At 39.9% G+C, this 12672-nt stretch overlaps 1 protein-coding gene across 12 annotated transcripts in view; it reads right to left on the bottom strand.

The window, feature by feature from the left end:
* Positions 1–12672, bottom strand: part of PFKFB1 (6-phosphofructo-2-kinase/fructose-2,6-biphosphatase 1) — a 124499-nt gene that overhangs the window by 26813 nt on the left and 85014 nt on the right. For 9 of the 12 annotated variants that reach the window (XM_058291516.2, XM_058291521.2, XM_071213130.1 and 6 more), the window contains 2 exons: positions 11592–11738; positions 8523–8627 (listed from right to left, as the gene is read on the bottom strand). In XM_058291516.2, coding sequence (XP_058147499.1) covers positions 8523–8627; positions 11592–11738 — 252 coding nt within the window. Of the gene's footprint in view, positions 1–6843; positions 7445–8522; positions 8628–11591; positions 11739–12672 lie in introns of those variants that run through there. The other 3 variants (XM_058291524.2, XM_058291515.2, XM_058291520.2) reach the window with 3 other exon arrangements.

Raw genomic sequence — 12672 nt, 5'->3', positions numbered from 1 at the left:
AAATTTCATTATTTGCAGATGACATGATCCTATACATAGAAAACCCTGAGAGATTTACAACGAAGATTCTAGAACTCATAAATGAGTTTAGTAAAGTCGCAGGTTATAAGATCAATGCGCAAAAATCAGTAGCATTTCTGTACACCAATAATGAGCAAGATCAGGAGGAAATCAAGAAACAAATACCATTCACAATAGTAAATAAAAAAATCAAATACTTAGGAAGAAATTTAACTAAAGAAGTAAAGAACTCACACACCGAGAACTATACAAGATTGTTCAAGGAAATCAAAGAAGACCTAAATAAATGGAAGACTATTCCTTGTTCATGGATAGGAAGACTGAACATTAATAAGATGTCTATCCTACCAAAACTGATCTACACATTCAATGCAATCCCAATAAAAATCAACACAGCCTTCTTTAAGGAACTAGAAAAACTAACTATGAAATTTATTTGGAAAGGAAAGAGATCCCGAATAGCCAAAGACATACTGAAAAAGAAAAACGAAATTGGAGGAATCACACTACCTGACTTCAAAACATACTACAAAGCTATGGTGGTGAAAACAGCATGGTATTGGCATAAGGAGAGACACATAGACCAATGGAATCGAATTGAAAGCTCTGATATGGAACCTCACATATACAGCCTCATAATATTCGATAAAGCCACCAAACCCTCTCAACTGGGAGAGAGTGGCCTATTCAACAAATGGTGTCTGGAGAACTGGATAGTCATATGTAGAAGAATGAAAGAGGATTACCGTCTCACACCTTATACAAATATCAACTCAAGATGGATCAAAGACCTAAATATAAGAGCCAAGACCATAAAAACCTTAGAAAGCAGTGTAGGGAAACATCTACAGGACCTTGTAATAGGAAATGGATTTATGAATATCTCACCCAAAGCACGAGCAGCAAAAGAACTGATAGATAAATGGGACTTCCTCAAAATTAAAGCCTTCTGCACCTCAAAGGAGTTTGTCAAGAAAGTAAAAAGGGAGCCCACACAGTGGGAGAAAATATTTGGCAACCATATATCTGATAAGAAACTTATAACTTGCATATATAAAGAACTCCTATATCTTGAAAATAAAAAGATAAACAACCCATTTAAAAAATGGGTAAAAGACTTAAACAGACACTTCTCCAAAGAAGAAATACAAATGGCAAAAAAGCACATGAAAAAATGCTCCAAATCTCTAGCTATCAGGGAAATGCAAATCAAAACCACAATGAGATACCATCTCACACCCATAAGATTGGCAGCTATGAAAAAAACAGAAGAATACAAGTGCTGGAGAGGATGTGAAGAAAGGGGAACACTCATCCACTGCTGGTGGGAAAGCAGAAGGATCCAACCATTCTGGAGGACAGTATGGCGGTTTCTCAAAAAACTAGCCATAGATTTGCCATATGACCCAGCAATACCACTGCTGGGTATATACCCAGTAGAACTGAAAACAAGGACACAAACTGATATATGTACACCAATGTTCATAGCAGCATTGTTCACTATCGCCAAAAGTTGGAATCAACCCAAATGCCCATCAACAGATGAGTGGATCAATAAAATGTGGTATATACACACAATGGAATACTACTCGGCTGTAAGAACAAACACACTACAAACACATGTGATAACATGGATGAATCTTGAGAACCTTTTGTTGAGTGAAGCAACCCAGACATTGAAGGACAACTACTACATGGCCTCAATGATATGAAATAACCAAGCTGCCCTAGATAGCAAGAGACTGAACGATAGGCTTACAGGAAATCGGAGGGTGGAGGAAGGATGTGAGCCGATGTCTGCAGGGGTGGAATTTAAGACGAGATGGTGGTAAGTATGAACACAAAGAAGAGATAAAAGGGGGGCAAGGGGTTGCCTTTGGTTGGGGCTTTGCGGGTTTGAGGGTGGCTGGGGAGGGGCGGATGGGTAACATTGCCCAAAAGTGGGGGGAGGGAGAGGTAGCATATGAACACAGGAGAGGGTCAGGTGTTGGTGTAGAGTAAAATGCCGAGAAAATCATATCAAAATATAATAAAGAGGGTTACCTGTTTAGAACACTCGGAGGGGAGGGTCTGATGCAGGACGGGTTCCTGGGGAATGTCTAAATGCTCATTCTGCCAGAGTGGGTGACACCATGGGGTAGAAACCCACGTAGTGAGAGTGGGGGTGGACCCACATCCTGGGGAGGACTAATGCCATCAAATAGAGGGAACTGTATCCCTCGTGAGAAAGGGTGGCTCCCAGGGCATTGGGGTAGTTGAGCAAGTTAGGCCCTGAACACTATTCCACCTATCTCTGGAAGTGGCTCCTCGGGAAACGGAGGTTGGCTGTCACTGTGGGCACCAAGGTGGAAGGGAAAATGGACGTTAAGTGTGTGGAACCAATATAAATGGGGGGTAAGAGAGGAGTTTCGTGAGAGTACACAAGGATGGATATAAAACATGTAATATTACACCATAACATATAGGAGGTGACAGACAGATAATGTAAACCATAATGTAAAACATAGGATAACTAAGAATGTAAAAAACTGTGTATACTAAAGTATGCACCACAATGTAAGCACAGATGTCACCTTGTTAGAAAGCTATTGTCTCAGACTCTGTACATCACGTTAAGTTAATATGATGTGAATAGGATGTAAGGGTATCGCTGTGGAAGGGAAAAGGTTTTGTGGAGGATGTATGGGAGTACTGTATATTATATATATGCATTGCTGTGGTCTAGGGCTCCTGTGAAGAGAAGCTGAATAATTAGGGGGAAAAAAAAAAAAGAAAAAGATAGGATGTAGAATTTTTTCCAAGTCAACATGTATTCTTTATCTAACCTTTAAACCCATCGCTATATGCCATTTCCTAGTAAGGGACCCTGACATTATATTGGGCTTCAAATTTCAGGGAGTTCTGGATCACAGAGTGGTTCAACAATGGCAATGGAGAGGGAAACGGACTTTGGCCCAGTGGTTAGGGCGTCCGTCTACTACATGGGAGGCCCGCGGTTCAAGCCCCGGGCCTCCTTGTCCCGTGTGGAGCTGGCCCATGCGCAGTGCTGATGCACGCAAGGAGTGCCGCGCCACACAGGGTGTCCCCCGCGTAGGGAAGCCCCACGCGTAAGGAGTGCACCCATAAGGAGAGTCGTCCAGCATGAAGGAGGGAGCAGCCTGCCCAGGAATGGCGCCGCCCACACTTCCCGTGCCGCTGATGACAACAGAAGCGGACAAAGAAACAAGAAACAAGATGCAGCAAAAAGACACAGAAAACAGACAACCGGGGAAGGGAGGGGAGGGGAATTAAATAAATAAAAATAAATCTTTAAAAAAAAAAACAATGGCAATGGAGGGATACTCGTATAGGATACCATTGACAGGTGATATATGGCTGACAGGGAGCTGTACAGAACATATGTCCAGGGTGCATGGTAATGTTTGGATATACTCATAGTGGCAATAATTAAAAACCACAGTAGGGGGGGTACTGGGTTCCTGGCCAGTGGTGCTCTCTCGTGGTCCCTAGGGGAGCAGCGACAGTTTCCCAGGTGCAGCGGCGGGGACCGGGAGGGAGTGAGGGTTCAACAGTGAGCCCCTGACGCTGATGATTATGCTTGTGAGCTGATAAGCCTGAAATAAGAACAAGGCCTAGAGCAGCATTGTGCCTGGGAATTTCCTCCTGTCAGCCTTCATGTTACTCAAATGTGGCCGGTCTCGAAGCCAAACTCAGCATGTAAATGCAATGCCTTCCCCGCAGCGTGGGACATGACACCCGGGGATGAGCCTCCCTGGCACCGAGGGACCACTATCAACTACCAACTGATGATGCAACTGGAAAATGACCTTATATGGAAGGTTCAACGCGGATCAGCAGAATATCCCTGTCTACATAAAATAACATGACTTTAAAATGCTGTTTGACCTAATGTAAGGGGGAAATGAAAAGGAGAAATGAGTTTATATGGCTACGAGTCTCTAAAAAAGAGTCTGGAGGCTGTCAGAAGGATTGCCCTTATGCACAACTGAGCAGAGTCTGAGAGACAGATAAAGCAGATACAACCCCCAGATATCGGTTCCTTCGAGGGCTAAAGAGACCCATGGGAGTTATGGTCATGGCCGATGGCGTTAACTACCAGGTCAGATGGCCCCTCTTTGGAAATGGTGTTTATGTGTGATGAATCTGGACTCAGATGGGATCTCTCTTCATAAGACTTTCATGCTAATGTGCTGGAGGTGCAGTTAGTGTTGGGGTTTAAGATATATTTAGGGGATTTGAATCTCTGGACTGACAATGTGATAGCCAGGTCCTGAGCCTCAACAGATTCCAGCACCTACAATCTGATTCATTGGACTCACCACACTCAGCTAAGATGGAGTTGAAGAAGGACAACCACCACACCGTGGAGCCTAGAGTGATTACAACTGAAAGTGGGAGGATTGCATCCAGCATCCATGTGGAATCTGAGCCTTCTCTTGACATAGAGGTGCAATGGACACAACCAATCCAATGTCCACATAGAAAAGGTGGCATTGGATTGGGAAAAGTGGACATGGTGGCTGATGGGTATGGGGAAAGGCAGGAAGAGATGAGAGGTGGAGGCGTCTTTGGGACTTGGAGCTGCCCTGGATGGTGCTTCAGGGGCAATCACCGGACATTGTAAATCCTCCCAGGGCCCACTGGATGGAATGGGGGAGAGTATGGGCCATGATGTGGACCATTGACCATGAGGTGCAGAGGTGCCCAAAGATGTACTTACCAAATGCAATGGATGTGTCATGATGATGGGAATGAGTGTTGCTGGGGGTGGGGAGAGGGGGTGGGTTTGAATGGGACCTCATATATATATATTATTTTTACTGTAATATTATTACAAAGTCAATAAAAAAATAAAATAAAAAAAATAAATTAATTAGTTAATTAATGAAAAGATTAAAAAAAGAAAAAAGAAAGAGTGAGTTGGAAGAAAAATCTGAAGAAATTACCTAGAATTCCACAACGAGATACAAAGATATAGGAAATAAAGAAAGATAAGTTGAGCCATGAAAGGTACAGGCAGGACAAGCACACACATAATTGTATTTTCAGAAGGAAAATAAAGAAAGGATACAAGAAATGAATATTTAAACTTATGATGCCTGAGAATTTCCCAGAATTGAAGAATCCCTATCCTCCCATTCAGGAAGTCAACTACTCTCAAGCAAATCAAATCAAAAGAGATAAAAAATCTAGACACAACGGAATGAAACTTGAGCAACAAACACATGAAGACCTTAAAAGCAGTCAGACATGCAGCCCAATTTATAAATTGGCAAAAGACTTGAATAGACATTTCTCCAAAGAGGAAAAACAAATGGCCAAAAAGGCCATGAAAAAAAAAAGCTCAACATCACTAGCTATTGGGAAAATGAAGATCAAAACTAAAATGAGATACCATTTCATACATTATAGAATTGTCGTTACTAGAAAACAGAAAACTACAAATGCTGAAAAGTATGTGGAGAAACCGGAACATTCCTTCAATGTTGGTAGGAATGCAGAATGGTGCAGCCTTTCTGAAAGAGAATTTGGCAGTACCTCAAGGACATGAGTATAGAACTGCCATATGATCCAGCAATCCCATTACTAGGAATATATTCAAAAGAATGGAAAGCAAGGATGTGAAGTGACATTTGCACACCTAAGTTCATAGCAGCATTATTCACAATTGCTAAAATATGGAACTGGCCCAAGTGTTTATCAATTGATGAATGGAATAACTATTCAACTGTAAGAAGACGTGAGATCAGAATGCATATGACAACAAGGATGAACCTAGAGGATATTATGTTGAATAAATTAAACCAGACACAAAAGGGCAGATATTATATAGTCTCACTAATATGAACTAAATATGATGAGTAAACTCATGGAGGTAAACTCTAGAGTATAAGTTACTAGGAAATAGAATGTGGGTTGAGAATGGGAGGTGATGCTTAATGTATGTAGCATTATTAATAAGATTAATGTAAAAGTGTGGAAATGAATAGAGTTGATGGCAACACATTATAGTGAGTATAACTAACACTGCTGATATATAAATGTGATTGTTGCTGAAAAGGGTAATCTGTGGACATAAATGTCAATTGAAAGGAAACAAGAGAATAATATAGGGAATGTATAACAATGATTTTGGTAGTGGATGAAGATTGTGGTTAATAGCATAAATATAAGAATGCTCTTTTAAAAAGTGCAAAGAAAATGGTGATAAACAGAAAAATTATAACTAATGTAACTTATGGACAATAGTTAACAGTAATATTGTAACATTTATCAGCAATGGCAAGAAGATATTTTTTCAATACTAAAGGACAAAAATAGAGCTTATAAGGGGGCATGGGATTTTCCCTTTTGGACTAATGAAAATGTTCTGAAATTGGCTGAGGTGATGACAGCACAATTCTTTGAATGAGAGCCACTGAGTACAGACTTTGAATGGATGGTACAAAGCACAGAATTGTATAACAGAGGGAATCCTGTGGTGGATGATGGAGTGCAGTTAACAGAACAAATATGAGACTGTTTTCTCATGAATGATAACAAATACATAATACTAATATAGACTGTTAATAATTGGGTGCTTTAGGAAAAAACATCAAATGTAAATTATAGACTATAGTTAGTAGTTATATTTTGACAATGCTTTGTAACAATTGTTTCACAACAATAAAAAGTGTTGGTGGTTGCAAGATGTATGGGAGCCTCATATGACATGCATGTTTTTTTTGTAAATTCACAAATTTAAAAATATATTGTTTATGTATATTCATATATGAATGATATACTTCAATAAATTTTATTTTTGAAAAAAAGCAGCCAGAGATAAAAGGAACAGTAATTGGACTGACAGGAAAATTCATAGCTGTATTAGAAGACAGAAGATAATGAGGGCAGTATCTTCAAAGTGCTGATAGTAAACAATTGTTGACCTAGAGTTTTATACCCAACCAAAGTATCACTCAAGTTTGAGGGTTGCTTTATTTTAGGAAAAAAGGATGAGTTTACTACTAACAGATCCTCACTAAAGAAACTTCTAAAGGAAGATAAAAATTGAATCCTGAAGGAAGGCTTCAGATGCTAAGAAGAAAGAATTATCAAAGGATTTGTTAAACATGTGGTTAAATCTAAATAAACATTGCCTGTATAAAATAATGATAGCAGCAACAGTAATAACTCATTTGGATGTTAAAATTTAAATTTGAAATAAAATAGAAATCAACAATTAATATGAAAGTTAGGAAAAGAAGTGACCAGCATTTTAAAATTTATAATTTTTAGAAGGGTAGAAATAAGGATTGATTTTAAACTGTGTTAATCATACATATAAAAACATTAAGGGTAATCTCTAAATGAATTGACACAGAGCATAAAACTTATATATGGGTGTGCAACTCTTTCAATCCTAAAGAAGATATGAAAAGAGAAAAAATTAAAACAGCTTAAAACAAGATAATAGAAATAAACTAAGTTAAATCAGGAATTACAATGATAGCAAATGGACCAAATTAACCATTCAAAAAATAAATATTTTCAGTTGGGAGTAAAAACAACAAAATCCAACTATAAACTATTTTCAAGAGATAAAAAACAAAAATATACAGAGAATTTGAACATAAATGAATAGATGAAGACAAACTACACAAATACTAACCAGAAGAAATCTTGCATATTATATAAAATACAATTTTAGGCAAAAAGCATTATTAAGTGAAAAAAGATTATGTCCCTACAAAATCAAATGTATAATTCATTAAGTAGATAAAATTTTTTAAAAATTGTATGCCTATAATTAACATAGTCTCAAAATATATGAAATAAAATGAGGGCAAATTAAGACTGACTTTATAATGCCATTTCTTAGAATGAAGATAGATATGTGAAAGTGTTTGTAAATGAACAGGATATCTATTATTCTATCTTCCCAGGTATCTTGCTTTTCTAGTACTTGTTATTAGAAATTTTTATCAGAAATGGAGTATGACAAATAAATGTTCTAAATGGAGGCTAGGTTGAGGTTGGATTTGCCCCATAAGGGGATAGGGAACTGACAGTCTGGTTCATTTGGAGACAAAGCAGTTGGATAAACTGTTAGCCAATGTCCCTTGGGACTCCAACCAAGTGTCCAGAGAGGTTGAAGCATCCAGTAACTTGGCAAAACAACATCAGGAAATTAGAGTACTTTGAACTACTTTAAGTGTCTTCAATGAAGAGATACCAGAGACAAGACCTAGGATAAAGTGGGCCCTTCTGAAAGCAGAAAAGAAAAATATGTAGCTTTTTAAAAAGAGGAATCTGTTATTTATAGCTGGGAATATAAGATAGCCAAGGGCCAGATAATCATGTGTCTCATGGGATAGAAGCTGCTGCAAGATAGCTTTATCCTGTTTCTTAAGCTGTCTGGGAAATTTTGGGATACTGGCAGTTGGAATGGGGAAACTGGGGAGGAGTCCTAGGAATCAGGCCACCCATCCAAATCTTACCTCTCCCTTGGGGTAGCGGTAACGGTATTTATCTTGGTCCCGTAGTGCAAACTCTTCAGGGTAGTGTTCCTGGATTTCCTCATAGGTCATCTCTTCACAGACACCCTGAGACAAATATATTCACATGGTGAACTCCAAAAGTCTTTACCAGGGTTTTGGGACCATTTATTTTGGAACACTACCATGTGAGCATTTGGGTCTCTGTGAACACAACTCTAGGTTTGTGCCTATTGTATGTGAGTGTGTGTGTGTGAGAAATGTGTGGCTGTGCGGATATGAAAGTGAGTGTATGTATCTATAGATGTTCCATTTGAGAGTATGGTGGATATATGTGGTGTTTTTCTATGATTGTCTCTGCAGATTTGTAGTTATACATTGCATATATATATATATATATACTTTTATAAATATATATAATTATTAGTGACTGCAGATATGTGCCCAATGCATTTATGATGTATATCTGTGGTATGTGGTATGCCTTGTGTTTGTGTATATATTTGTCTTGGCAGCATGTGTAGTGTATTTGTGTGGTGACTGTGTGTGTAAAGTGTGTCTGATCATCTGAGTATGTGCTCATATGGGTATTCCTGTGGTATATCTGTCCATATAGGTCTCAGTGTGTCTGTGGCATGTGTAACTGTCAGTGTCCCTGTTTATGTCTCTAGGGTGTATATCTATCAGTGGCTCTGTGTAGAGTGCATGCCTGTCAGAAGTCTCTGTGTATTTGTGCGAATGTTCTTGAGTCTGTGTATGTATACAGTGTACATGTCTGTGGTATGCCTTTCCATGTCAAAATAATTTATATACATGTAAAGAGTGTATGTGTGCCTATGGTATGTCTTCACATGTCTATGTGCATATGTCTGTGTGCCTATGGTTTTTATGTGTGTGCATGTATGTTGTAGATGTGTTGGTAGATGTGTCTGAGGGTGCCTGTGTCTTACTAGTGGGTCCATGTGTCTATGACCTGTATATGTGTCAGTGTAAGCATACATGTGGCAGGTGTTTGTGACTGTTCTTTCAAATACATGTGTGTGTGTGTACATCCACGGCAGTGCCCTACCATTTTATAGTATTTACAGTATCTCCTGCCCCGATTTCTACTCTGTGACCTCTGGCAGATGAAAAACAGGTTTCCACAAACATTTCAGAGAGCAATTAGTAAATTCCTAAAGGCTTTAGTGTGGGCCTTGGGAAGATATACTCTCAGCATTGAATGAAAGAATTGTGGGCTCAGAGAATGAATTCCTCAGGAGCACATGAAAGCTTCCCAAGTTCACCGAGAAATCCCCATAACTGAGGTGTCTGCTGCACATGGTGGAAAGATGTTGGGTTTTAAGGTTTCCTTCTGGGTGTATAGATTTCAATGATTCCTTTCTATAGGGGAGCAGTGACCTCTGGTTTTTGTCTCCTGAGCCTACTTACCAGACTCTCCTCAAGGGTGAAGAACTGATCCCCCACTCCAGCTCACACATAGCTTTGCACTACCAACCCTTTGCACCTCCTATTGCCCATTCCTTAGATTCTGCTACCTAAATCTTTCTCAAAATTTTTCTTTTGTTTTTCCCTCTCCATCCCCATGGCCACAACCTTAGCAGTTCCACACACACATGCACACAATACTCTCTGTATTTTTGCTGTTCTCTGCCTAGAGTCCTATTCCTTATCCTCCCTACCTGGATCACTGAAACTCAAACCCTGAGACCTCAGCTGGACATCAGTTCCTCCAGGCAGATTTTGGCTGGGTTGGGTACTCTGCCCCAACTTCTGTGTACCCATAGCTTCACCTATCATCTATCTGCCTTTGAAATATTCCCCAAGTTCTTCTTCATTCCACCTCCAATTCTACTATTCCAGTACAATATACCCTGACCACTTGCCTGGACTAATGCAGCCCTCTCCTTAATGATCTACTTGCATAATCTTGCCTTCTCCACACAGTGGCCAGAGTGGACTTTTTATAAAAATATGGATTACATCCTTTGATGTGGACCATTGACCATGAGGTGCAGGGGTGCTCAGAGATGTATTCACCAAATGCAATGAATGTCTCATGATGATGCAGGAGATTGTTGTTATGGGGGGAGGAGTGAGGTGAGAGGGGTGGGGGGTATATGGGGACCTCATAATTTTTTAATGTAATATTAAAAAAATAAATAAAGACAAAAAATAAAAAAATACTACTCTTCCTTAATTTAGATCATGTCAGTGGCTTCGCATTCCTGTTTGGGCAGGGTCCAAACCCCTTAACTCTAGGGCATTGTGACTTGGCTTACTTTCCAGTTTCACTTCCCCCCTTTAAAGTCCTTACTGTCACTGTCCCAGTCTCTCTGCTAGTCTTTCCTTCAGTTCCCTGAGTATGCCATGCTCTTACTCACTTCTAGGACTTCAAATGAGCTGTTTTGTGTCTCTAGAACTAAATTTATTCTCCCAGCCCCCACCCATTTTGCTGCTTCTCATCCCAGCTCTAGTTTCTTCCAGGAAGCTTTCCTTGTAAATTTCCCACCATTAAGTCTGGTAAGGAGCACCCTTACCTCCTGGATCTGCACAGTTCCTGTACTCCACCCTCCACAACAGCTTTTCACATTGAGATGCAACAATCTGTTTACTGTCTGACTTTGGGCTCTATGAAGCAGGGACCTTGTCTGTCCTTGCCTTCACTGGATCCTCAAGGCACAGTATATTGTTTGGCATGTTGTTAGCTGTAAGGAATGCTTGTTTAGTTAATTGGGCTCCTTTTGCCAGAGCAAAAGCAACCTAGGATATGATTCAAGAGTCAACCCCCCCCATCTTCTAGGACAGAGGTTCTTAACCAGGGGTCCATGGATTCCCAAGTGGTCTGTAAAAAGATTTCAGGGGGTCTGTGAGCCTGAATTGAAAAAAAAAATCAACTTATTATCTTTATTTTCTCTGACCTCTACCTGAAATCTAGCATTTCCTTCACTTATGAATGCATGCAAAAATTAAATTACAGTAGTATTCATTTCATCTGATTGGCAAAAGGATCCATGGCAAAAAAAGGGTTAAGACTCCCTGCTTTAGGAGATCCAACCCCCTCCATCTCACCGCATCAATCTCATTCAGGGCCTTCCACTGCTCATAGGGGACATCCAGGGCCTCAGCTGTTTGGATGGTCCTCTTCATGTGGCTGGTCCACACCTTCAGTGAGCTGATAGCCTGGGACTGAATGAATTTGGCCAAAGCATAGGCATACTGGGGTGTGGAGGTATGCAGAGAAGGAGAAGGAGTGAAAAGAGAAAAAGAGAGGTGAGAGAGGACAGCGTAGCCATGAGAACAAATTCAGATATACCACAAATGTTGGAGTGGTGATGAACAAACAAAGGAAGAGAGTTTAAAAGTTCTCAAGTTATGTCATACTCTTTCCCATGTGACTAAGGGCCAAGGAAATAGGGAAGAGTGTGTTTGTTTATGAATGTATATGTGTATGTATGTGTATTCATTGATGCTTGCTCACTGAAACCCCTCTTCAGCTATTCTTTCATCCAGTCTCACCTTTAACATTTGTTGAGCCTGAGAGGAGAGTAAATACACAGTCCTCTCTTCACTTCCTGTTCCCGGGTCCATTCTAAATTTCCAGGTATCTTGAATACATATATGTTGATAATCCCATCATATGATGAAGTTCCATCCACATCACACCTACATATACTCCCATGCTCCAGAAAAATGACCTTTTGGCCGTCTCTGAGCCTAGGCACACTCCCGTGACATATCCTGCCCTCAGGATGACAGAATGGAATAGGCTTATGTGGGCAATTGAAGCAGACTCTGGGCCATATGGACAGAGAATTCTAGGGTTATGAGTATGCATGATAAGGTCTAGAAGGGAGGGGGTTTAGGATTTGGGGAAGCATGTCCCTTTCACTTTGTGAACTTCCCATTGTTTGAGCAGGGGTCCTGGTACCAGGATATTTAAATATTTTTTTAGTTTGTGTGTCCTATGATGGATGCTGGGATTGTCCTGTTCTCATGACACTTCATGTCCAGTGAGGGAAACAGTGATAACAATGTGAGGCCAGGGATATGATAATGGTAACCACAAAAGGCTGTGATTGACTCTTCTGTGTGTAGGTATGTTATTAATCACAGATGGTGTGTGTTAAGAATATCTTCACAAATGCATATA

The sequence above is a fragment of the Dasypus novemcinctus genome, chromosome X, assembly GCF_030445035.2.
Source record: "Dasypus novemcinctus isolate mDasNov1 chromosome X, mDasNov1.1.hap2, whole genome shotgun sequence".
In the NCBI taxonomy this organism is placed as follows: domain Eukaryota; kingdom Metazoa; phylum Chordata; class Mammalia; order Cingulata; family Dasypodidae; genus Dasypus; species Dasypus novemcinctus.
This window is presented reverse-complemented; position numbering and strand designations above follow the sequence as displayed.